Here is a 22,403-nt window from a genome sequence, read left to right as displayed (position 1 = left end):
CTGGTAGGAAATACTTGTATCCAAATGGATCCCCAGTGAGATTTTAGGATTGGGCCAAAGGCTTTAATTACTCAACCTGGAAGTGCTCTGCCCCCCTTTCAATGACACCATTGAGTGATTTTTGCATGTATGTAGGTTCCTAGCTTCAAGCACTCAGTGCAGGCTTTGGACTTCCTCTGTGGCCTGTTGCAGTGAAAGCTTGGAAACCTAAAGACCACAGGAAGGAAAGCAAAGGTAGGAAGGGTAGGCAGGCAAGTCACTGGGAAACAAGCACCTGCCAGCTCTCAGTGCCATTGAAAAATCAACCCTTGCATCAGGCAACTCCAGCACAGACACCAGGTAGATTGGATACATGGGTCCTAGTTCTGAGACTTGTGTAAGGTGTGGGTGTCTGAACTGGTGTCTCTGATCCCAGTCACTCTGAGTCCACTTAGCAGAAGTGTGGTTGGAAATGTTCCTGGGTCACACCCAGACACTGCTGTGAATTTTGGACTTTCCAAACCAGATAGGAGGGGGAAAATGCAAGTGAGGGAGTTCTTCTGATAAAGGAGCTCACAGTCCACTGTATCCCCTGGAGCAGAGATAAGGCCCTTTGTTGCTCTGATATAGCCCCATCATTACAATCCCCTGCAGCCTCCCTGCAGTGCTGCTTTGAGGAGAGGGTGCTATCAGAAGCTGGTGTGGGGTGAGGAGGGGAGAGGTGTTTTAGATGCAAAAGCCCTTTGAGCCAATACAGCATTCTTTGCAGATTCTTTTCAATCACAGCCCAGGCCCAATCCCCCTGCTCTTCTCCCACAGGTATTGGCCCCACATCAACCCTGTCACTGCTGCTCTTTGTTCCTAGGAGGCAAAGATACCATAACTGCCATCCAGATTTCATAGACATTAGGGCTGGAAGGGACCTCGGAAGATAATCGAGTCCAGCCCCCTGCCCAAAGGGCAGGAAGTCAGCTGGGGTCATAGGATCCCAGATTCTGGTAGGTTTTTCCCTGGTCAGCTCTAGCTCTGGGGTATCCTCTTGGTGCCCCACAGACAGGATCAGAACTGGGGGTTCCCTTCCTTGGGACTGAAGCTCCATATAAGTACAGGAGCAAGGTCATAAAGATTCATGTACAGATGCTCAGAAAGCCAGACAGCCTCATGAGTAGATAAATAAAGCAGGATAAAGCAGGCTGGCTCTGGAAAAACAAGGCATCCAGCTCTCTCGTGTAGCCAAGTATTTAACTTGATCAGCTCCAAGCTCCCTGCAGCAGGGCACACTCAGACCATAGCTCCATGGCCGATCTGTACAGCCACAGAAACCTCCATGGCATTCATCCTGAAGGATTCTGCGTAACCCAACACCACAGATGTTCTCCGCCTGACCTGCCCCAACAAAGAGGTGGTTTCTTCCCTCATGCCTCCCAATCCAGTTCCCACACCTGAACCACGTTCCTTTGCAACTGGACACCAGAAACCCTCCACCTGTTGGCAGCCTCTAATCCAGCTGTACTACCTATTCTGTCCTCCCACCTGTAGGATTTTCGTTGCTCTTTGTTCTCTGATTTAAAGCTGGGAAAGCAACTCACATCAATCCAACACACCTTCCCCCTCTGGCCAAGCTAGTTTGGGTCTGGTGCTGCCTCACTGTCTCTGAGCTCTAAGGCAAATACTGTCCAATGCCAGCTGTTGCTTTGAGGGACTTTTTCTGAACCTCCCAGTGCCTTCCACTCCCCTTGCAGTACTCATCGGGGCATGTCTCCACCGCTCCATCCGTTTGGGTTCCTCAAGGCATGGGAGGCCATCTCCATGCCCCCTCCAGCCCTGTTTTCTTTCCCACCTCCCCCAGTCCCCATTCTCACCTCGAAGCCATCGCAAGAGGTAACAGTCATCTTGATAAGGGAGGGAGGGCAGTACATCCTTGATGTTCTCACGGAACTGAGGAGAGAAGAGGAGCAAGGACAGTGTCAGAGTGGTGAGCATTAGCCAGGGATACCCTCCAAATCGATTTCCCAGGCATCTCAGTGTCCCACACAGATCTGTCTCAGTTCAGACTCAGGGCTTTTCACACAACCCCTGTCATTATATGTCCCCTCATTCAGGATCCTGGGATTCCCAGTGATGAGTCCAGACCTACAATTCAGCCTGATGTGGGACATAAATGAGGGGGCAGGGAGTGCACACAGCACTTCTCTGAGAAATCTGGGCATAGATAGGCCCTACATATACATGTCAGTCAAAGCAGGACGTCCCACAAACCTGACCACTCTCCCAGCTGTTTAATGTTCCCCCAGCTGACAAGGCTGGAAGTCAGAAAGTGACTATTCTGAGCAGGACAGTTCACCCTTCCCTCTCATTTCCTCTCCCAGCTCCCCATTGTGGCTGTGCTTGTGGGGCCAGCAGAGAAGTGACTGCTCTCAGTCCCCCATTCTGAGCACCTGAGTGTCAACCAGAGGAGCCAAGAAGGGACCTTTCCAATTCCAGTATCCCTTTCGCATCACACCCTGGATCAGAGGCAGAACAACGGAGTGCGTGTGGGAGAGGTTTCCACCAAGGCAATATGCAACCTCCCTCTCTCCCGAGATCATGCCACAAGCAAAGGCACTGCAGAGGTAGAAGCAATCCATTGAATCCCACGTCCCTGAGCTCGATACAGCATTATGCTCTCTCCAGTCTAGAATAACATGTCCCGGGGCAGCTCTCACACCATCTCCCTTCAGAGGCTTCTAGAGCCATGAGATCTCATTGCTTTTCGAGGAGGTCCTTTGCCCATTTCCATCTTGTGACTCCTAAATTGGTATTACTTCCATCCCTTCCTCCCCTATACAGCAACCTAACTAACACAATTGCCTTTGGTGCCTACTCTCCCCAGCCCCCTGACTCCTGGGATGGGCACTCCCTTCTCTATACCTGGGTGTTAATGTTTCAGCTCTATAACCTCTGTGGGGATTACAGTGTCCTGCAGACTGGACTGTGACGCCAGGGGGCGGGGGAGGGGGAGGGGGGTTTGAGCATGTCATTGATCTAGTGCAGCAGTTCTCAAACTCTGACAGATTGCACACCACCAATTTAAAATGATACAACCTTAAATACCACCAGCAAATTTCTGTCATATAAAGTAATTATAATAAATCTGTTAACACGTACCACTAACAGCTTGTTTGCATACCACTGGTGGTACACGTACCACAGATTGGGAACCACTGAGCTAGTGGATTGCCCTTTTCTGGTAACAATTCAAGGCCTGGCCCCAATCTACAAAGCCAGGAGCTAGTCGGAGTCCCAGATCCTTCAGAGACTGTCACCCTGCTGTACTAGGGGTCTTTTAGCTGGCAGAACAAAAGGGTCATTGAACTGCCCCTGGGGATGTCTCTTGCATAAGGGAACTTCCCAGCCAGTATGAAAGGCAAGGCCAGAGCACCGAGTACTGGCTTCTGCAGCGTGTGTTACCCAAGAGGTCAGATCAGGTAGTTGATCTTTTTCCTCCTGGCCTTTAACTATTGCTCCACAAGGCTGGTTTAATTGACACTAGAGACTAGGTAGGTCCTGACTGCCCTGAAATAAGGAGCATGCAAAGTCAATTTGCAGACACACATCTCTCCCTTGGACTGCATGCAGAAATACAGAAAGAGAATGAGGGACTGCAGCTCCATCTGGTCACTATGGCCACATGGGTACATTGCAACTAGAGGCGTGACTGCTGCTTGTGTAGACACAGCAGGATTAGCTTTAATCTTGTTATCTTGAGTACGATGGCAGCGTACCCAAGCAAAGAAGTCGAGTGCACTGCATAAACCCAGCCAGGATCCTGAGTACATGCTCAACAGCTGAAGTCTCCTTCACTGCTACTGGCATTAGCTTGATTAAAGTTATACTGGGTGTGCCTTCCTACATTCTAATCACATCTCCTGACTGCAGTGCAGATGTACCCACAGAGAGCTGTACTCCTCTGGGACAGTGCAGATAGCAAAGTCCAGGACAAAGAGAAATGAGGGATCTTGAGTGTGGGAGGGTCTGGCTGTGCAGCAGATGTCGCCTGGAGATGAGTCCAACTCAAAGTCTGAGAACTCTCAGGTTCAGGGTTCCTGAAGGAAAGACTTCCTCTCCACATGCACTTTCTCACCAAACTTGCAGTCACCCCCATAGGTCTCACTCCAGAATAAATCACCATACAACCTTCCTAGAATCCCAGAAGGGAGAGGAGCCAAAAATGCCATGGAATTCATTAGAGACCCCCAGTACACCAGGCCAATTAGCCAGGCTGGCCTTTGGACAGTGCTGGGAGAGGACCTAGGGAGAAGGATGCTCTGGAAGCTTTGCTGAGAAGGCCCTGCCCAGTGCCCACCTGTGGGAGGGAAGGCTTGTGCTGCTCACTTCCATCTGGCATGGCTGCACCAGAAGAGAGATGTGGACCAGTCCTAGAAGGTAGTCCTGAGGTAAAGCCTACTCATTTAGGAGTAATCATAAGAAGTCTAAACTCTAAATTAGAGTGGTTAGGGTTCCTGAAGGGAGCCTTCACGGGGTCTGAGAAGGGCACATAGGCACTTAGAAGATTCATGCTTGAGGGGATGTTTCTTTCCTTGGGTCAGCAAGGCTCATAATAAGCAATGCAGAGTGGATCTGTGTTTGGTATATGAAATGGAAGGCGCTAATGGCTGGAAACTGCTACAGAAGCACCCCCTGGCATCAGTCTCAAAGACAGCAGGTTATGGGTCAGTGGCCTGCACAGCACAGAGAATCTGTGCCACTGTGAAGAGCTGGGGAGGAACTGCTCACAGGTGACAGTTGTGCAAATTGCAGGAACCCTGAGCCTAAAGGAAGCCTGACTATCCCCTCTCCCCCTACACCAAAATCCAGGTGCTTCAGCTGTGATAAGGTAATGAATGGTGCACATCTCCCAGTGACATATAGTGATGGTCCTTCTGTCCTTAATGAAGTTGATTAGATAATAATGATCTGAAATAATGTGTGGTTAAACCCAGGATTAATTTATTCACACTGAGAACAACACCACAAAGCAATGTACAAACCCAAGAAAAGATAAGAGGCCAGCAACCTGTGTGAGAAGCAGGGCAGGAGAGATTCCAAAAATCTGTTCTCAACAAACACCCTTCCCTTCTGTGTTATTCTGTATCAAACATGTCGCACGTGAAACTAAACATCAGGTCAAACCCTCTGCAAAGCATATGAAAGCATTTCCTGCTGTGCAAAACTGTCTGTACTGTGCTTACGATACAACTGCCTCTAAATTGACTGTCCCTCCAAAATATCTCCTTAGTTCTCCTCTAACATAAGAACAAGGGGACCCCTTGTGAAGGTAAAAAGTAACACATTTAAAACTAATAAGAGGAAATAATCTTTAAATGTACAAATGATCCCCTATTTCATTGTCATACAGTATGATAGAAGTACAAAGTTTGGTAGGGTTTTAAAGAAGGTAAAATATCTTTCCAAGGATAATATGAAATACTGCAGCTGTACTATATAGAATAAAGTGTATAAAAGAGATAAAGCCTCATGCATCAGGGCATAACCATAAAGACATACATTTGTGGTTGAGAAGATAAGGAAGCCTCCATTTTGACTTGTTATTCCCAAATAACCAGTTTTTAAAACTGATTTTGAGTGCTTGATTCAAGACAGATTTTGAGTGACCAGCACTTTAGCTGAAGTCATAGGAAGATACATGTGCCCAATATCTATACAAAATGGACCCCCCCACATCTCAGAGCTCATGACCTGGACCTTTGCAAATGTGGTCTTCTTGCTTATATTTGGTGGGTTTTTACAGTTTCGTCTGAAGTACACAGTCCTAGCTGCTGTCAAAGACAGGCACTAGACAAGATGGACCTCAGGTCTGAGACCATCTGGTGGGTCCTATGTTCTACTACTGTTTCTCAAACCTTGTGATTTTATGCCCCACTGTAGGAAAATCAGGCACTCTCATGCCCCCTATTTCAGCTGCCATCACCACTTCTCCCACTACCAATTCTCTCAGCCATTGTCTCTGTTTCCCTGGCCTCCAGTTATCATTGGAATTGCCAGCAAGGGGAAGTGGTGACTGAAGCAGGGGGGCATTAGAGTGGCTAAAGTAGGGGGTTGCTGCTAATGGCCACCATGATTCACAGGTGCTTCCCCAGGAACCTTTCATGCCCTTCCAGAGGGGAGGAAGTGTCCCAGTTTGGGAAACAATATTCTACTGGACTTCAATATAATGTCAAAGCCAACTGAACAACATGTAGAAATAAATATTAGGCTTGAATTTCCTCTGCCCCTTGTATAAGTACTAATACGTGTCCAAGGAGGTATGAAATGCTCCTTGCTCCTTTGCAGAATAGTTGATGATTCTGCATGGGGTAAGATTTGTGCTCTTGGCATCTAACATCAGAAACAATCCTTTTCATATTGGCTGCAACAGTCCTGTGAATCCAGTGAGCCTAGATTTGATAACCTCTCATTTCAATGGGAAAAGCAGTTGGTTGCCTCTGCATGCTGTTTCTAGGTGATAAATGATTGATAATCAACAAGTCTTTAGTGGAGATGTTGAATCTACTGTTGCTCAAAAGTGACTATCACTTGGCTTTGTTTACTTTATAGGCAGATAGCAGGCCCTGGATTTGTACCCAAACGATCATTACTTTAAATGCAGGAAGGCAGGTTTCCCTGCCAGCCAACATCCTTCTCTTTCTTCTAACTTGAAGGTACATTAAAACTGACAAAAAGGGTTTTCAAGTAAGGTGTCATCAAAACAAACTAATGAGATGCAAACTAGAACCATTAACAGCTGGTTGCATCAGTACTCTCCAAACACTAATGAACTTCCTGCAGTTCCCTTGGAAAGAGAAATATAATTGTTCTTATGTTATAAATGGGGAGAGAGAAGCCTGGAGGTGAAGTGATTCACTGGTGTACCTGTGAGGAATCTGTGACAAAAAGGGGAAAGCACATGTTCTCTTAGGAATCAGTCTCCTGTCCTGCCGGTAAGGTTATCTTTATTCATTATATTCTATGTATTCCTTATAGTCTATTTAAACACCCATGGTAGATGTACCCTTTAAATGCAGTGGGGCCTGGTTCTTCACCTTGACTCTGGGTATCATTTCTACTGATATATGTGCTAGTAAAACTGCTATCAGATTGCTAGGCGAGTCACACCTATTACAGCACTTACACTCACTCTGCACAGAGAAGGAAAGAAAAGGTTTGTTGGGCCAGAGAGGGAGAAAAGGGATAAAAGTGCATAGGAAGGAAGCAAGCAAGATTTAAAGGGAGAGAAGCACAGGATGCTGATAAAAGAGAGGACAAATGGATACAAAGAGCTACCCAAAAGAGGAAGAAGTCAAACTCCTTTCTGCTGCCTGGTATAGCAAGCATTAGCACAGAACCAGGGGCTGGGGAAGTCAGGAGAGGCTCCCCATCCTGGCCTCTTCCAGCAAGAGGTGCTGTAGGGCATAGTGTAGGAGTATTGGTTGTGCATATGCTCCAAGCTATTCTAGTGCAATCCTCCCTCTCAAGGGAAAGGAACCTTAGCTGAGAGCTTGACTGAGCTAAGACTACTTCAGCCTTGGCGTCAGAGGCCATGTTTACATAATATATTTACTATGGTACGCTCAAACAGACAGTGCTGCTTATGGCATTGAAGTTATGCCTGTTCCATATGATTAAAGCCCCTGAAGTTGGGAACAGTGTGGCTGTGTCTTGGGGGGCTTCAAGTGGGAGAACTGCTAAGGCTGAGTGACAGGCACATTAGTTTTACTACGTAGACATGGCTAAAGGCACTGCTGGGAGTGGGTCTGGCTGTGGGGGCTCCCAAGCTACTCCAGCCCCAGTCTCTCCCTGCAGGAGGCATCATGGGGAAGAGGGTAACGGTGCTGTGTACAGCAAAGACCTGCAGCCATTTGCTGTTCACCTTTTAAATACAGAAGCTGCTTTAGGAACAGTCACCAAGCTAATCAGCCTGCAAGGCACCTGCCTCCCCGAGATTCATCCACCAGACACGGGCCATGAATGCTCCCCTTTGTGTCCAGTTCCTTCTGCTTGTCTCCAGGCAACCACATTCCCCAGTTGAGGTGCCAGCTCCACCACTTCTGGAGGATACATTAGACTGGGTTCCCTTTCCCCCACACTGCACATCAGGGTGCAGGGGGTGTGGGAGATGTGCTATCTACATTCACCCAGAAGCTAGCTCGCACAGCCGAGTGGGAGCTCATTAAAGACTTGGCAGTGCTGAGACAGCCAGCATTATCATACTCCCATGAGCTGCCTAATCCTTTTCCAGCATCACCTCCGCTAATCAGCTGCCATGGATTCCCACAGGAGGCTTCTTTATGAATCACCTCCCAGGGTGCTCCGTGTACTATAACCCCACGGCTGCTGTCAAGTTCCTGGGGCATGGGAGAAGCCCCACGGGGACATGCTACATAAAGCTGGGTGCAGGGAAATTTTAAACTGAAATCTGCAGCCTGCAGGTGACATCAGGGAAAAAGCTTTCCTGGCAGCTTGGTGACAAGGACACCTCTTCTTCCTGTCCCCCCAAATACCTGCCCCTGCTGAGGAATGGATGCAGTCCCCATCACTGCAGCATCCCAGCATCTCAGAAATAGAACAGCTGAGGAGAAAAATAAGAAGACGCTGCCTCTCCCCCCTTCCCCAGGTGAGGACAGCTTTTCAGAGAAATGCTGTGACAGAAACAACAGCACTGCTGAAAGACAGCAACCCTTCATACCAGATCTCACCTTGTCTAGTGCCTCCGCCTGCTTCGGGCTCAGATCCCCAACTCTTCCGCTCATGGTCTCTCCGCTGCTGATTAGCTGCTGGCTTCTGTCTGCAAGCTGAGCTGTCTTGCACAGTTCACGCCAAACTGGATGTCTCACTGCTAGGCTGCAAGCACCGCCTCTTAAAGGGGATGCCTCTCTCGAGCTGTCACAGGCAGGCAAGAACCAGTTCTGCAGGAAGGAAAGGGCACCGTAGCTGGAGGGCACTGGCGGAGGTGCTGGACATGCAGCACCTGCCCCCATGAGTGCCTAACATGTTTTCCCCCCTTTAGTGTTCTGCGATAGTAGGTGGGACCTGGGTAGACTTCCAAGCCTCTGGCCTTGGACTCTTGCTCGGTTGCAGAGTTTGCCCTCTCAGTTACTCACCTGATAATAATCACTAGTGAGGCTATAGGTTTTCACTGGGGGACAGTATTTGCACTGGAAAGAGATAGGATATTTGACATCATGTTTTCATTTTATTCCTGTAGATCGAAATCATGAGTGCATCCAGAGCCAAAGCACAGACACCTCCCAGCGCACCTGCAGGCTGACATGGGGTCAGGGTGAAAGATGGGGACCTCCCCCACCTCAGACACAGAGCACCATGCAACCACTCTGCCCCAGGCCAGAATTCTCCCCTTTCCTTCCACTTACATCTTGCAGACATTGTTGTCCAGTTCCCTTTCTTCCTCTGTTGTCCAGTTTAGAAGTCTCTTTGAAGCCACCTTGCCATGCAGAATACCTCAACTCCCAGTGCCTGCAAATCAAAATAAAGAAAGCTACTCTAGTAGCAGGCACCCGGCAGGGTCTTGACTGTTTAATGATGGCTGAGCCAGAGCGGATGAGAATGATAGCAGCCACCTATCCCCTCCTCCCTAAATTTCTGAGGCCATTCAGGGAATGAACTAATCCCAAGCCTGAGCTAGAGCAACCAGAGGGCCACAGAGGTACCCATAAGGCCATTTAAAGGTTACGAATAGCCACAGCACAAGAGTACTTCTACCAATATAGATTGCAAGAGCTCTCTGGGACAGATACTGTCAAACCAGGGTTCCTCGGTGCTACAAATGATAACTAAGCACTCTCTTCTTCAGTCATGTCCAGTGCTGGCTGCAAGGACAGTGCAAGAACTGTTCACCTGGCCCTGATATCAGGATATTAGCAGATATCTTCATCAAGGTGATTTGCTATGTGGCTCTATTATGCCTACAGAAGTGACATATGAGGGCCCTAGCCTTCTGTAGCTAGCCAGCAGCTTCCTAGCTAAGACACCAGGTGCAAGGGAAATGCTATTGTCAAGCATGGGGGGGGGGAGGCAGAGACAACAAAGATGCAAGTAGCCTAGTGCCAGTGCAGCTTCCCGGATGGAAGTGCTAATGGAGACTGGGCCTGGGACTTGTGTACCTCTATGTTATATGATTCATTACTGCCTGACATGATTGCCAATCAAAGATGCAAATCATGCTGTGCGGGGCAGTGCCCACTCCCTTTGAAACTCTCCAACATAATCTGTTTAGTTTCTGCCTTATTCTACCTACTTCCCTCATGCCTAATGAATCCACAGTCCCTAGCCACCTGCTAGGGGCATTTGTACACGACAGGGGTTTAATCCCCAAGATTTTATTCTATGCCCCCTAAATTGAAATGGTGGGGCATAAAATAAAAACCTGAGGACTAAACCATTTAAATGTTTCCGTCGCATTACAGTGAAGGGCCCAATCTTTTTTTTTTGTGTGTGTGTGTGAGAGCCAGAGCCTGCCCATGGCTGGGGGTGAGCTGCCGGCAGGCCACGTGACCCCTGAGCTGTGGGGGGCCCCAGTCCTTCCCTCTGCAGTGGTAGAGTCCCCCAGGGATGCCTCGGTGGGCTGCTAGCAAGACAGGGGTTGCCCCAGCTTGGAGGCAGCATCAGGCCCAATCCAACTCTTCCCTGACTCCAAGCTGGGGCAGCCCCTGGCCTGCTAGCAGCCCACCTGGGTGGCCCTGGGGGGTGCTGCTGCTGCTGCGGGAAGGACTGGGGTCCCCTACAGCTCAGGGGCAGCTCAGCCCACCAGTAGCTTGCCCCACCCCTGACTGCAGGAGAGGCTCTCCTGTGGCCCTGGGGCAAGCTGACAGCTGCATTGTTGCAATTTTGCAAAATTGCAAACTAAACTACATCTGGATATAGTTTAGTTTGCAATGATGCAAAGTCATTTAAAACCCCCAAAAGTCTTGCACATGCAAACTGTGATGCCATTAAGTCACACACAGTGACATTTTCGTCTTGTGTGCATGTTAATGGCATCACGTGTTGAAGCATCCCTACACCCTACCTTTTCAAATCTTCCCTTAAAATCTTAATTCTTGCAGTATTGATCTCTTCCCTAATAACACCCTGGACATGAACAGCAGTCTCATTTCAGGTCTTGACATGTTTCATCCTTGTTTGCACAGCCTCTTTCAGCTCCTCGGGGCAGGGAACACACCCTGACCTGTTCCTGACGCACTCTGTATTTTTATAGTTCTCCATAAGGGAGCAGAGAAGTAGAAATTATGATTGCTGTGTTCCACCCATGATGCATCCACAGATTGCTTTGTAACCCGAAGAAAGTCACTTAGCAGATGTGCTTAAGTTTCTCCATACAGTTCTAGTGGGGGAGGTTGTCAATACAGCCAATCAAAAAGGGTATAAGATTTTTTGCACAAGTATTTCTGTGATAAAATTTGTGAACTCAATATTTTTTCTTATTGGTAACTTGAATGGAAAACAGCAAAAATTGGGGTTTTTAAAGCACCATGTCAATGTGTGGTCTTTCCTGTTTATGTAGGCTGAGCTGGGCCCCATGATGAGTCCCACAGCTGCCCACTCTGATCATATCTCTGTGGCTTTTGGTGAGAATTGAAAATCCCAAAGCCCCTCCTTTTAGTGAATATCAGACTTACCCACTTTCTGATTTTCACCAAAATAGAGTTTTGACCAATGTGGAGGAAGGGGGGACCCAGCTGGAGAGAAGGAATAGGAAGGAGCCTGGTGAGAGCTAGAAGGGGGGCAAAAGGCCTGGTGCTGGCTACAACTGGCAGAGCTGACTAAAGTAAGAGGAAAAGGATGTGGCAGGTGGAAGGTGGTTGGAATCAAAGTGAAAAAGCTTCAGCTGACCAGTGCGGGATGAGACTCACTAACTCTAATGAAGGTCACCCTGTGTGGTGACCTTCATAGCAGATGTTTAATTTTTAGTAGATAATTTGTTTTTTATCTATATTTTAAAAAATGGTATCTTCTGCAAGATTTTGTGTGTGCGGCCCTTGACAGCTCACCAAAACTCGTTAAGTGGCCCACCAACCCAAATAATTACCCACCCCTGTCTTAACCTCACTGTAACCCTACAGCCACTGACTCACCCCTGTACAAATTGACTCTGCTGCCTGCCACAGGCCTCTGTGAGATGTCTATGAAATCATGGCTTCATCCCATATTCCAAGAAACTCATTTCTGCTACAGGCATCTGTGAGGTCACTGTCTACTCCTGTATCCTGAGTAACCAAATGATGATTCTAGCGGAAATTAGGATTTTGTCATTTTCATCAGTCAACTAGACTTTACCCACTGATGCCTCTAATATTCCCTGAACATTTTTAACTTACTGGATGCAGCTTTCAAAAGTTATTGTGTTACATACCAATATACTAATAGAGAAATGTCTCTGAGGCAGCTGTAAGGCCTCATTTCACTTGATCAACTAGTATTTTTGATAGCACAGAAGTTTCCAGATTTCCACAGAAGTTTTCCAGGGTTTGGCTCCCAGGGACACTCATAGAGCCATTATTTAACTTTGGGCAAGACACTTACTATTTATGCCTCAGTTTTTCCATTCATTTCTAAGCTTGGGAGGGTTGTGAGGAGAGATCATCAACAGGAACAGAAACACTTTTGCAGATTGTTTTTATGTTGCTGCAAAATGCATCAATTTAAATTATTTTTAAGAAAAAAACTAACCATTCAATAAACTGGTTGGAAAAACAGCAAAAAAAGAGAAATCTGCTTTAAACAATTTCATGATGTCTATTTCTTGACATTTCAGAGTAGGGTTGCCATTGCCAACTCTGTTTGAATCTATTCCAGGAGGTTTCATCACATGATGCAATGACATTAATGAGTGATCTACTGTACTGTACTCAGGAAGGCAAATGTACATTACTATTACATTTTAGAAACCCACTGGACTACTGGGTTAATTGGATTCAACATTTAATATTTATTTGAATGAATGTCCTATCATTGATCTCCTGGGTGACTCTCAGCAGTCTTCTGGAGATTGTATCTAATTCCTGGAGACTCCAGGGCAATTGTGATGGGTTGGCAACCCTATTTCAGACTGTTTATTCAATAGTCCTGATGAGATATTTGGTCTTAAATCTGACACTGCTTTCTGTTTTGGCTCTGCTTTATTGTTAGTGTTCCACAAGCTAATATATAGTAGATAACTGAGCCTTGAATTAGGCTAATGTCTCAGATATAGAGATAGGTATATCAAGAACACTTCTTGCTTGAGTTGCACTGTGCACAGCACAGAATCACAAAATACTGTGATCCATGTGCCAGCACAGGATACTGACTATAGCACTGTGGATGTTCTTAAGAATCAGAGCAGCTGTCCTCCTTGGCCTTGCTCAGCTTTCTCCTGTTTTATGTGACTGACCTTCAGGGGATGGTTATAATGTAGAACGCTCCTGTGGATGCTGTATTGCGAGTCAGTGGTATTTAAGCATCCAAATTGAGTTGAAACTCATGTTGATTGCAGTGGGAAACAGAGGGGATCAGCCCTCCTTCTCAGTTCAAAGCCTTCCCTGATAGCAGCTTCTGAACAGGAACAAATTGCATTTGATCTTTACTTCTCTGCTGTGGAATGACCTAAAGCGAAGCAGGGGTGAACCAAGGGGTTGAAGTTATTGACCTGATCCAAAGCTTATTAGAATCGATAGGAATCTTTTTGCTGACTTTGGTGGGCATTGGACCTGGTCCCAAACAGGGAAAAAGTAAGCTTGACAGTTGCATACAAATCCTGGGCTGGATTCCACATTGTGTGGGATCATGTGTGGAATCATGCACATATACACAATGAGGAGGTGGAAAACACTGTCTTATTCTACTGTTTTCTGAGGTCACTACAGAAGACAGAAGAGAACCAGGCTTGATATGGACAACTACTCCTGCCAGTTACTACAGCAAATGGTATCATTACAAACGATCCTCTATCAACAGAATATTTAAGGTCTACTAAACAACACCTTAACATGTCCATTAATCCCTGGACCACAAGTTAATTGAGGTGAATTTGGAGTCAGTGAGATGTACAGACTTATGCAAATGGAAGATCCTGAGTTGCCTGAGCTCAGCCCTCCCCTAATTTATATCACATAAATGGTGTTAAGATTATAAATCACTAAAATAAAAGTTTGAGATGCAAGAAATAATCCTTAGTCAGGGAAAAAATGTAAGGCCAGTTGGGCTGACCATGGCTGTGTCAGAGAGGGATGGCAAATTACTCACAGTGAACCCTTCTGTGCTCAGTCTCAGTCAATGGCTGCTGGTGTCTGCTATGGGGTAAGGGAATTTTCTGGGTTTGTCAAAATGGCTTAAACAATTTAGATGCTCAAATACCACTGACTTCCAATAGAGCATCCACAACAGCGTTCTACATTATAACCATCCCCTGAAGGTCAGTTGTATAAAAACAGGAGAAAGCTGAGCAAGGCCAAGAAGGACAGTTGCTCTGACTCGTAAGAATGTCCGCAATGCTATAGTCAGTATCCTGTGCTGGCACATGGATCACAGTATTTTGGAGGTAGATTAATCAAATCTGCTCTGACCCAATGTAATTAGAGCATGTTGGAGCAGACATCCCGCACATCCACAGGCACCCCTACTGGTCCATGAGTCTCTGGGGTTGGACCAGTTTAGATGATTCACTATCCTGATGGGGGCATCAGAGGATAGGGATCTGCATAACCCCTTGGTTGTTATGGAGGCAATGAAGTCCTGCCCAAGCCCTGAAGTGCCAGCTTTATCATGGATGTTGAAGTCACCCAAGACAGTAAGTCTGGGTGTACTAAACACCATTTCCAAGACCGGCTCAGTTAACTCAGTCAGGGAATCTGCTGTGGAGTGTGGTGGTCGGTATACAAGCAGAATCCCCATTCTGTACCTGGTCTCAAGCATGAAGTAGACACACTCCATGTTGGACAAGTTTGGCAGTGGATGTGTCCTATGGGCCAGATTTTCTTTGAAGATGACTGCCGCTCTGCCCCACTGACCTCCAATCCTAGTCTGGTGCTGCACTAAGTATCTAGCTGGGACCATCTAGCCAAACACTAGCCCAGAGGCCTAGTCCAGCCAGTTCTCAGTAATACCAGCAAGGTTGGCAGATGCATCCTGAATAAGATTAATAGATTCATAGAAGTTAGGGTCAGAAGGGACCTCAGTAGGTTATCAAGTCTGACTCCCTGTGCTGGGCAGGAAAGAGCGCTGGGATCAGACAACCCCAGCTCGGTGCTTGTCCAGTCTCTCTTGTAGGCCCCCAGGGTAGGGGAGAGCACCACCTCCCTTGGAAGCCCATTCCAGATTCTGGCAACCCTTACTGTGAAGAAGTTCTTTCTAATGTCCAACCTAAATTTGCTCTCCTTTAATTTGTGGCCATTGTTCCTAGTTACTCCAGGGGGTGCCCTAGTAAATAGAGCATCTCCTATTCCCTGCTGCCTTCCCCTGATGAATTTATAGGCAGCTGAGAGGAGAAGATCCCCTCTCAGCTTTCTCTTGCAAAGGCTGAAGAGATCTAGGTTCCTCAGTCTCTCCTCATAGGGCCTTTCCTGCAGGCCTCTGACCATACGAGTGGCCTCCTCTGAACCTTATCAGGATTCTCTGTATCCCTCTTGAAGTGTGGCACCCAAAACTGGACACAGTACTCCAACTGCAGCCTGACCAGTGCCACATAGAGGGGAAGCATCACCTCCCTGGTCCTGTTCGTCATGCATCTGCCAATGCATGATAAACTGCGGTTAGTCTTGTTGATCACTTTGTCACATTGACGACTCATATTCATCTTGGAGTCATCTATGACTCCAAGATCCCTTTCCACTGCTATGCTGTTCAGAAGGTCACCCCCCAGCCTGTAATTGTGTTAGTGGTTCTTTTTGCCCAGGTGAGCACTTTGTACTTGTCTTTGTTGAACTGTATCCTATTTCGTTCTGCCCATTTTTCCAACCTATCCAGATCCATCTGGATCCATTCCCTAACCTCTGGTGTGTTAACTTTGCCCCATAATTTGTTATCATCTGCAAACTTGGATAGAGTGCTCTCTACGACCTTGTCCAAGTCACTGATGAAGACATTGAATAGCACCGGTCCAAGGACTGAGCCTAGCGGGACTCTGCTGCCCACATCTTTCCAGGTCGATATTGACCCATCCACCACCACTCTCTGGGTGCAACCCCTAAGCCAATTTGCCACTCACCTGACTGTGTAATCATCTACATCACATCCTGTCAGTTTATTTATGAGAACAGAATGAGATACCGTATCGAAGGCCTTCTTAAAGTCTAGGTAGATGACATCTACCTCAACTCTTGTGCCTAAGCATTTTGTGACCTGATCATAAAAAGAAACAAGGTAAGTCAGGCAGGATCTACCTGCAATGAACCCATGCTGATTTCCTTGCAGCATTATTTCCCCTACTGGGCTCCCACAAATGTAATCCTTAATGATTTTGTTCAGAGTTTTCCTAAGGATAGAGGTGAGACTAACTGGCCTATAGTTTCCCAGTTCCTCCCTCCTCCCCTTCTTGAAAATAAGGACGACACTGGCCCTTTTCCAGTCCTCTGGGACCTGACTGGAGTGCCACAAGTGCCCCTCCAAGTGCCCCTTCACTAAGCCTGCGCTAACAGTTGGTAGGCTGGTGCCCCTCCTGTGCATGAACGACGCGTGCCCCCCACTGCTGGGGTGGCACAACGGTGGTGGCGGGAGTGCAGTGGTGGTGGTAGTGTGGCGGTGGTAAGCGAGGTTGCTCCTGCAGACTCCACTGGTGCTGTTGGCAGCGGGGCGGGGCGAGTGCTGACCAAGAGTTGGCAACCACCCGCAGGCTGTTGGCAGTGCCTTTTTGTAGGGGGTGCACCACCACGCGCAGGGGGTGCATGTGCACCCACATGCACCCCCTATGTGTCACCCCTGCTCCTGTGTCTATCTACAGTCCAATTGGGAGATTTGTCTTGTTCTGTGTCTAGGAATGCAGATGCAAAGAACTCACTGTAGAGCTCAGCTTTGTCCCCCCTCTCTGTCACCAATTGCCCTAGTTTGTCCTGTAGGGGTCTTATGCTATCCTGCGCCTTCCTTTTGCTCCCTATATACCTGAAGACAGACTTTTTGTTGTCCTTAATTTTTGTTGCCAGGCTAAGTTCTAATTCAGTTTTGGTTTTCCTGATTCCCTGCAAGTGCAAGCCAGGGAGGTATACTCCTCCTTGGTAGCTACCCCGTTTCCACAGCCTGTGTCCCTCTTTTTTTGCCATTAGGCTTTCCTGTACTTCCCTGTTCAGCCAAGAGGGCTTCTTGGCCCCTTTGCCCCCTATTGTGTGCAATGGGATTGTCTCCTTCTGTGCCTGTAGGATCGCTCCCTTGAGGAACGACCACCCTTCCTGGACCCCCATTTTGCCAATGCTCTTGAGCTTTAACACCTCACTAACTCATCTCCTGAGCACATTGAAGTTAGCCTTTCTGAAGTCTAGCACTTCAGCCCTGCTGGTTAGTTTGCCCACCCTTCGCCAGATAGTGAATTCAATCAATCAATGGTCACTATCCCCTCCCCCTTTTTCCCCACTCTATCCCATCTGTAGCCCTCAATGCCCACTGCCCAATCACGAGTAGGGTCCCACCAGGTTTCAGTTAGTCCAACCAAGTCAAAGTTGTTGCTTGTAAACAGGAGTACAAGTTCCTCCTGCTTGTTCCCCATGCTCCTAGCATTAGGGTAGAGACATTTAAGCCCCACAATGGGTGTCCTTGGTATCCCCCTATCCTGATGTCTATCAGGCCCCTTAGTGCTTACCTTACTGCTTACCTGGACTGATCCAGTGCATTACTCATGGCTTTAAGAGGTCAGGCAACCTGAGAAGTTGCTGGCAGGGGCAGGCCAGGGCTAACTGTGGTGGGGAGGGGAGGGTCAGCTGTCCCAGGGAGCCAGCAGATATAAGTCCAGGCCCAGAGAGAAGCTGGCAGTAACAGCTGGGGGCCTGCTGAGAGAACATCACCTCATCAGGATGGCTGCAGCTCTACAAGGCCAGCTTAGAGATAATGCCTGAAGCAGTCTGGATGTTTGTGGAGGAACTAAGAGAGGAGGACGTTCCTAGGGACACAGGAAGAGGTCTAGAGGTTGAGAGTGTGGGACCAGTGAGGGTCCAGGAACCCCAGAAGGGGGCTTTAGTAAGTGAAAGGAAACATCAGCGAGGATACCATCTGTGAGGCATAGGGAGGGACGGAGCCATGCAATTAACCTGTAAGGCAGAGACCACATGCACTTGGTGGTCATTTGGAAGACCAACTTAGGAAGCCCTTGGCAGTCTTCCTCATTAAAATAACAAACATCAAGGCATGGTGGGTGACTATAAGGGGTGATTTCCCACAAAGTGAGGGCTGCAGGGACTCCAGGGGCTCCATGGTGACCCCTGGAGAGGTACCCTGCTGCACTGACTAGGACCCATAACGGGGTTCCCCTGCCTCATGTCTCTGCCTAGCACAACCTCAGAGGCATTGTTGCTGCCCCACTGGTTTCTCCCCTGATCTCACCACCTTCCTCAGAGATTCAGCCACATACCCAGCCCTGACCATCCCCCCTAATCCATGGACACCCTGATGAAATGGGAGGCAAGGGGGGGCAGCCTGAGCCCAGCATTTTTGGATCCTGATTCAACAGAGAGGCAAAGACAGAAAAGTTCCATCTTTCTCCAGCCTCCCCCCCACCATCTCCTGCCCAGGGGTGTCCCCACTCTACTTCCCTTCTACCCCTCTGCAGCCCAGTCCTCCCTTTTACAGGGGGGCCAAGACGCTATCCAAAACTCATTCGGCCTCCCCCAACACATGCATTATTTATACAGTTTAGTAGAATTAAGATGAGAAAATCAATAATCCCTTTTTTCCCTACCTCTGAAGGGTGACACCAAAGGGTGCCCTTGAGTGGTGCCCCAGAATGAGCCACAGGCTTTCAGATGCCTGCCAGTGGACTAAGGCCAGCCTCTGGCTCAGGTGGCCACACATTGCCTGAGTCCAATCCAGGCTCGCAGCTACCCTGGACTTGGATTGCAGAGTTCCCAGTCTTGGGGGGGCGGAGAAACAGGACACTGTTAGTGGCTTAAATGTAGCTTATTACTGAACCTTTTCCAATTTGTAAATTGTGAATGGCTGAAATTGAACTCAGTGTCTCTTAATGATCTTGCTAATGTGTCCCAAAGTCCTACCTTCTCCCTGCTCCTACTGCATTCTCCTCTATTTATACACTTAAGGAAAACAGAAGGCCTGTTAGGCTTGCAGGAAAGGAAACCCCTAGCAAGGTCTGAATATCTTCCTTATAGACAAAAACCAATGTAGCTCTCATTGGGTGATGAAAGGTGTTAAATTGCTGAGCTGAAGGATTTCTTTTGGGAGTGATGGGAAGGCTGAGTTTTGTTCTGTGGTCTCTGATGTGAGCTGGCAACAAGCAAAAATAACTTTATTTTACTGGTATTCTGTGGCAGGATGAGGAAACCTCTTTTATTTAATTGTTTGAACCTATACAAACTCCATTAGTATTGTATGGGCATCTCACAGTCCTCAGTATTTTTAGGGGAGAGTAATGATCCCTGTTTTATGGACAGACACAAAGGCCTAGATCCTCAAAGATCTCACAACCCCTGCTGAAATCATAGGAGTTTGGCCTGTAGGTAATTTAGAAGTCTGAGCATAAGTGATTTGACCTACATCACAGAAGGGAATTGAATGCTGGTTCCTGAGTCAAAGGTCAGCCTCCTAAGCACTGCATCCTGCTTTGTCGCCAATCACATGCTGCTTACAGATGTGTAACTCCCCTCAGCCCCCTTGCCCCCCAGCACTTTTAAGCTGTAGCTGAAAGCTCCAAAAAGCCCCGCTGAAGCGTGCGATCTATACAGACACTGGGGAGCTGGGTCAAACTAACACACTTCCTCTTTCAGTAAAAGGCTGGTTTGTTTTTTTTCTTTTTTTCACATCTGCCAGCAGCCACAGTCTTTAATTGAATGATCCTTTCAGTGCTCTTCTGGAATCCTGCATCTCTGAGTTTCGCTGCTGGGTGGAACCAAATATGGCTTAAATCCTGTCCACTCACACGTCTTTCCCAGTTACACCCATGGCATCACCCATGGCACTACTGAAGTCGGTACCCTAAGGTCAGCTCATCAGATGAAATGATCAGTGCAGTTTCCTAAGTGAAACTGTGGAGCTAAATCCTTTGGGCTCAGTTCTGATCTCAGTTACACCCATTGAAGTCAACACCCAATTGAATCTGACCCTGTTGGGTTGTTGCATGTTGTTGACTCTAATATGAAATGCTTAGTGGCAGGATATAGATTTCTTTTGGTCTCCAGCAGGATAAAAATAGTTTATGGTGCAGAGATCTCCTGTTTCTGAGTGTAAAGAGACAAGTTAACTGGATTGGTCACAGAAAGACAGTTCCAACTAAGCAATGATTGTTGATATGGTGTAACTGAGGAAACAGTGAGCTATCTGCACTATTAGAGATATACACAAAGGAGTATTGTTCTCAGTGGGATTTTTATGCTACAGGACTCATGGTGAACTCTATCCAGGGCCGTTCCTGGGGAACGGGGGGGAGGGGCGACTGCCCTGGGGCCCCACACTTTGAAGGGGCCCCGCGGAGCCGGGCTGGCTTCGCGTCCAGCCGCTCGCCATCCCCCAGCCACTGCTACCATCATGTCCGAACCCTGCACAGGCTGATTTGCCCTGGGTCCCGCACCCTGCTACGGTTGTCTCTGACTCTATCCCATCTCTCCCTTGTGCATCCTATATGAGTGGTGCTGATAATTTTCAACTGCATGCTGTCACTGTACTTGGGAAAATATAAGAAAAGGGTGCTGTCCCTATCCCAAAGAATTGACAAACAAAAGTTCTGAACCTGAAAACACTTGCACAGATGAGTAACTTCACTTCGGTGAGCAGGCAGATTGACTTTTTAAGGAGGAAAGTACTTCTACATAGTATCTGTAGGACTGGACCCATAACAGACACACTCCACAAGGAGGACAGACAAGGAGCTTCAGCAAAGAGTAAATTCACCCAAAAAAAGCAGCTTTGAGGTAACCAAACCTATTCACACATTTGAGTCAAAATTATGTTGCCAAAATAAATTCTTTTTACTTTTTTTTTTTGCAAAACAACAGTAAATAACCCGGAAGTTAAATGGAATGTTTCACTTTAGGTCAACTGAGGTGGTTCTACCAAAAAACAATCTTTTGGGTAATCCTGAAACAAACTGTTTCTTGTTTGGTTGCTTGGGTTTTTTCTTTGTTTTAGTTTGGTTTGGTTTCCCTTCATTTCACTAAGCGAGGGAAAAAGTCTGTTTTGAGTCTGAATAATCAAAAAATACTTTGGTTCAGACTGTTTGACCTCTTAATCAGAAAATTAATTACTGTCACAGCTCCACTCAAAACATTGAGACTGACAAGGAAGTGCTTCTGTTAGGTTGTAGATTTATTAATTTTTGTGCAAGGGTCAGTGACAGTATTTTTATGAAATTGCTGTGTGTCATGTTGCTGATGTGAAATTTTGGACTAGGTTTTGCAATCACTCTGGCCAGGTACAGAAGTTACACTTATTGCATGGTAGGGCCCATAGAGCTCTGGAAAAATGGCAGATCCTGCTCTAGGATAACCCTGGATGGATGCAGTATCAGACTCCAGCGCTATAGGTTAGAGCACCGTAATGAACATCTCTACCATATCTCGTTGCAGTTCACAGTAGATTGCAGTCTGCCAACATCCCATGAAGCACTGCGGCACCTTACTCATTACCTACTGGTTGCAGGGCGGTGGTCTAGCCCAAGCCAGAGCTTGTGTGGTCTGCCTGAGTGCTAGGCCAGCTCTGTCCCCATTCCCACCCCTACCTCCAGGCTGTCACTGACAAGAGTCAGAGAAGCCTGTTTCCAAACCCCTCCCCACCTCTTGATTCCCCCAGCCAGCTATGAGCCACTGTCTGGTGTTACTGCTCAGTGTGCAGGTTCCTTCTACCCCATCTGGACATTTGTAAAGATTGCACCTCTTGATTAAGTGCTGTTTGCTGGACACCACATTCACAGAGGGGGCTGTCCAAGATGTTCCTCTTTTACAGTATTGCTTTGAAGTGTCCATATCCAGATCTCGGTCTGTTCAGCTTGACCCATGCTTCTTTGTCAAGGTCGTGCCCAATGGAGGACTTGTTTGGCATTGGTATAAAATGCTGTGGGAATAGATTTCAGGCCAGATTGCTCTGAACAATCATTTCATTTCCATTCACCCCAACACTTATCTACATTTATCACAACACACAAGGCCACAGTACCCGGCCTGCCTGGGCTCTCCACAGGGCCAGAAACATGGCAGCTGTGGAGTAGTTAGGATCTGTTTTATGTCACTTGGTCTAATGCCCTT

General features: G+C 47.4%; 1 protein-coding gene across 1 annotated transcript in view; it reads right to left on the bottom strand.

The window, feature by feature from the left end:
• Positions 1-8,807, bottom strand: part of SEC14L2 (SEC14 like lipid binding 2) — a 32,306-nt gene extending 23,499 nt beyond the window's left edge. Inside the window, exons 1-2 of the mRNA XM_006016829.3 lie at positions 8,715-8,807; positions 1,842-1,917 (exon numbers count right to left, since the gene is read on the bottom strand). Coding sequence (XP_006016891.1) covers positions 1,842-1,917; positions 8,715-8,768 — 130 coding nt within the window. The 5' untranslated portion in view covers positions 8,769-8,807. The remainder of the gene's footprint in view (positions 1-1,841; positions 1,918-8,714) is intronic.
• Positions 8,808-22,403: the final 13,596 nt, after the last annotated feature.

This window comes from Alligator sinensis, unplaced genomic scaffold, assembly GCF_000455745.1.
Source record: "Alligator sinensis unplaced genomic scaffold, ASM45574v1 scaffold216_1, whole genome shotgun sequence".
Classification (NCBI taxonomy): Eukaryota; Metazoa; Chordata; order Crocodylia; family Alligatoridae; genus Alligator; species Alligator sinensis.
This window is presented reverse-complemented; position numbering and strand designations above follow the sequence as displayed.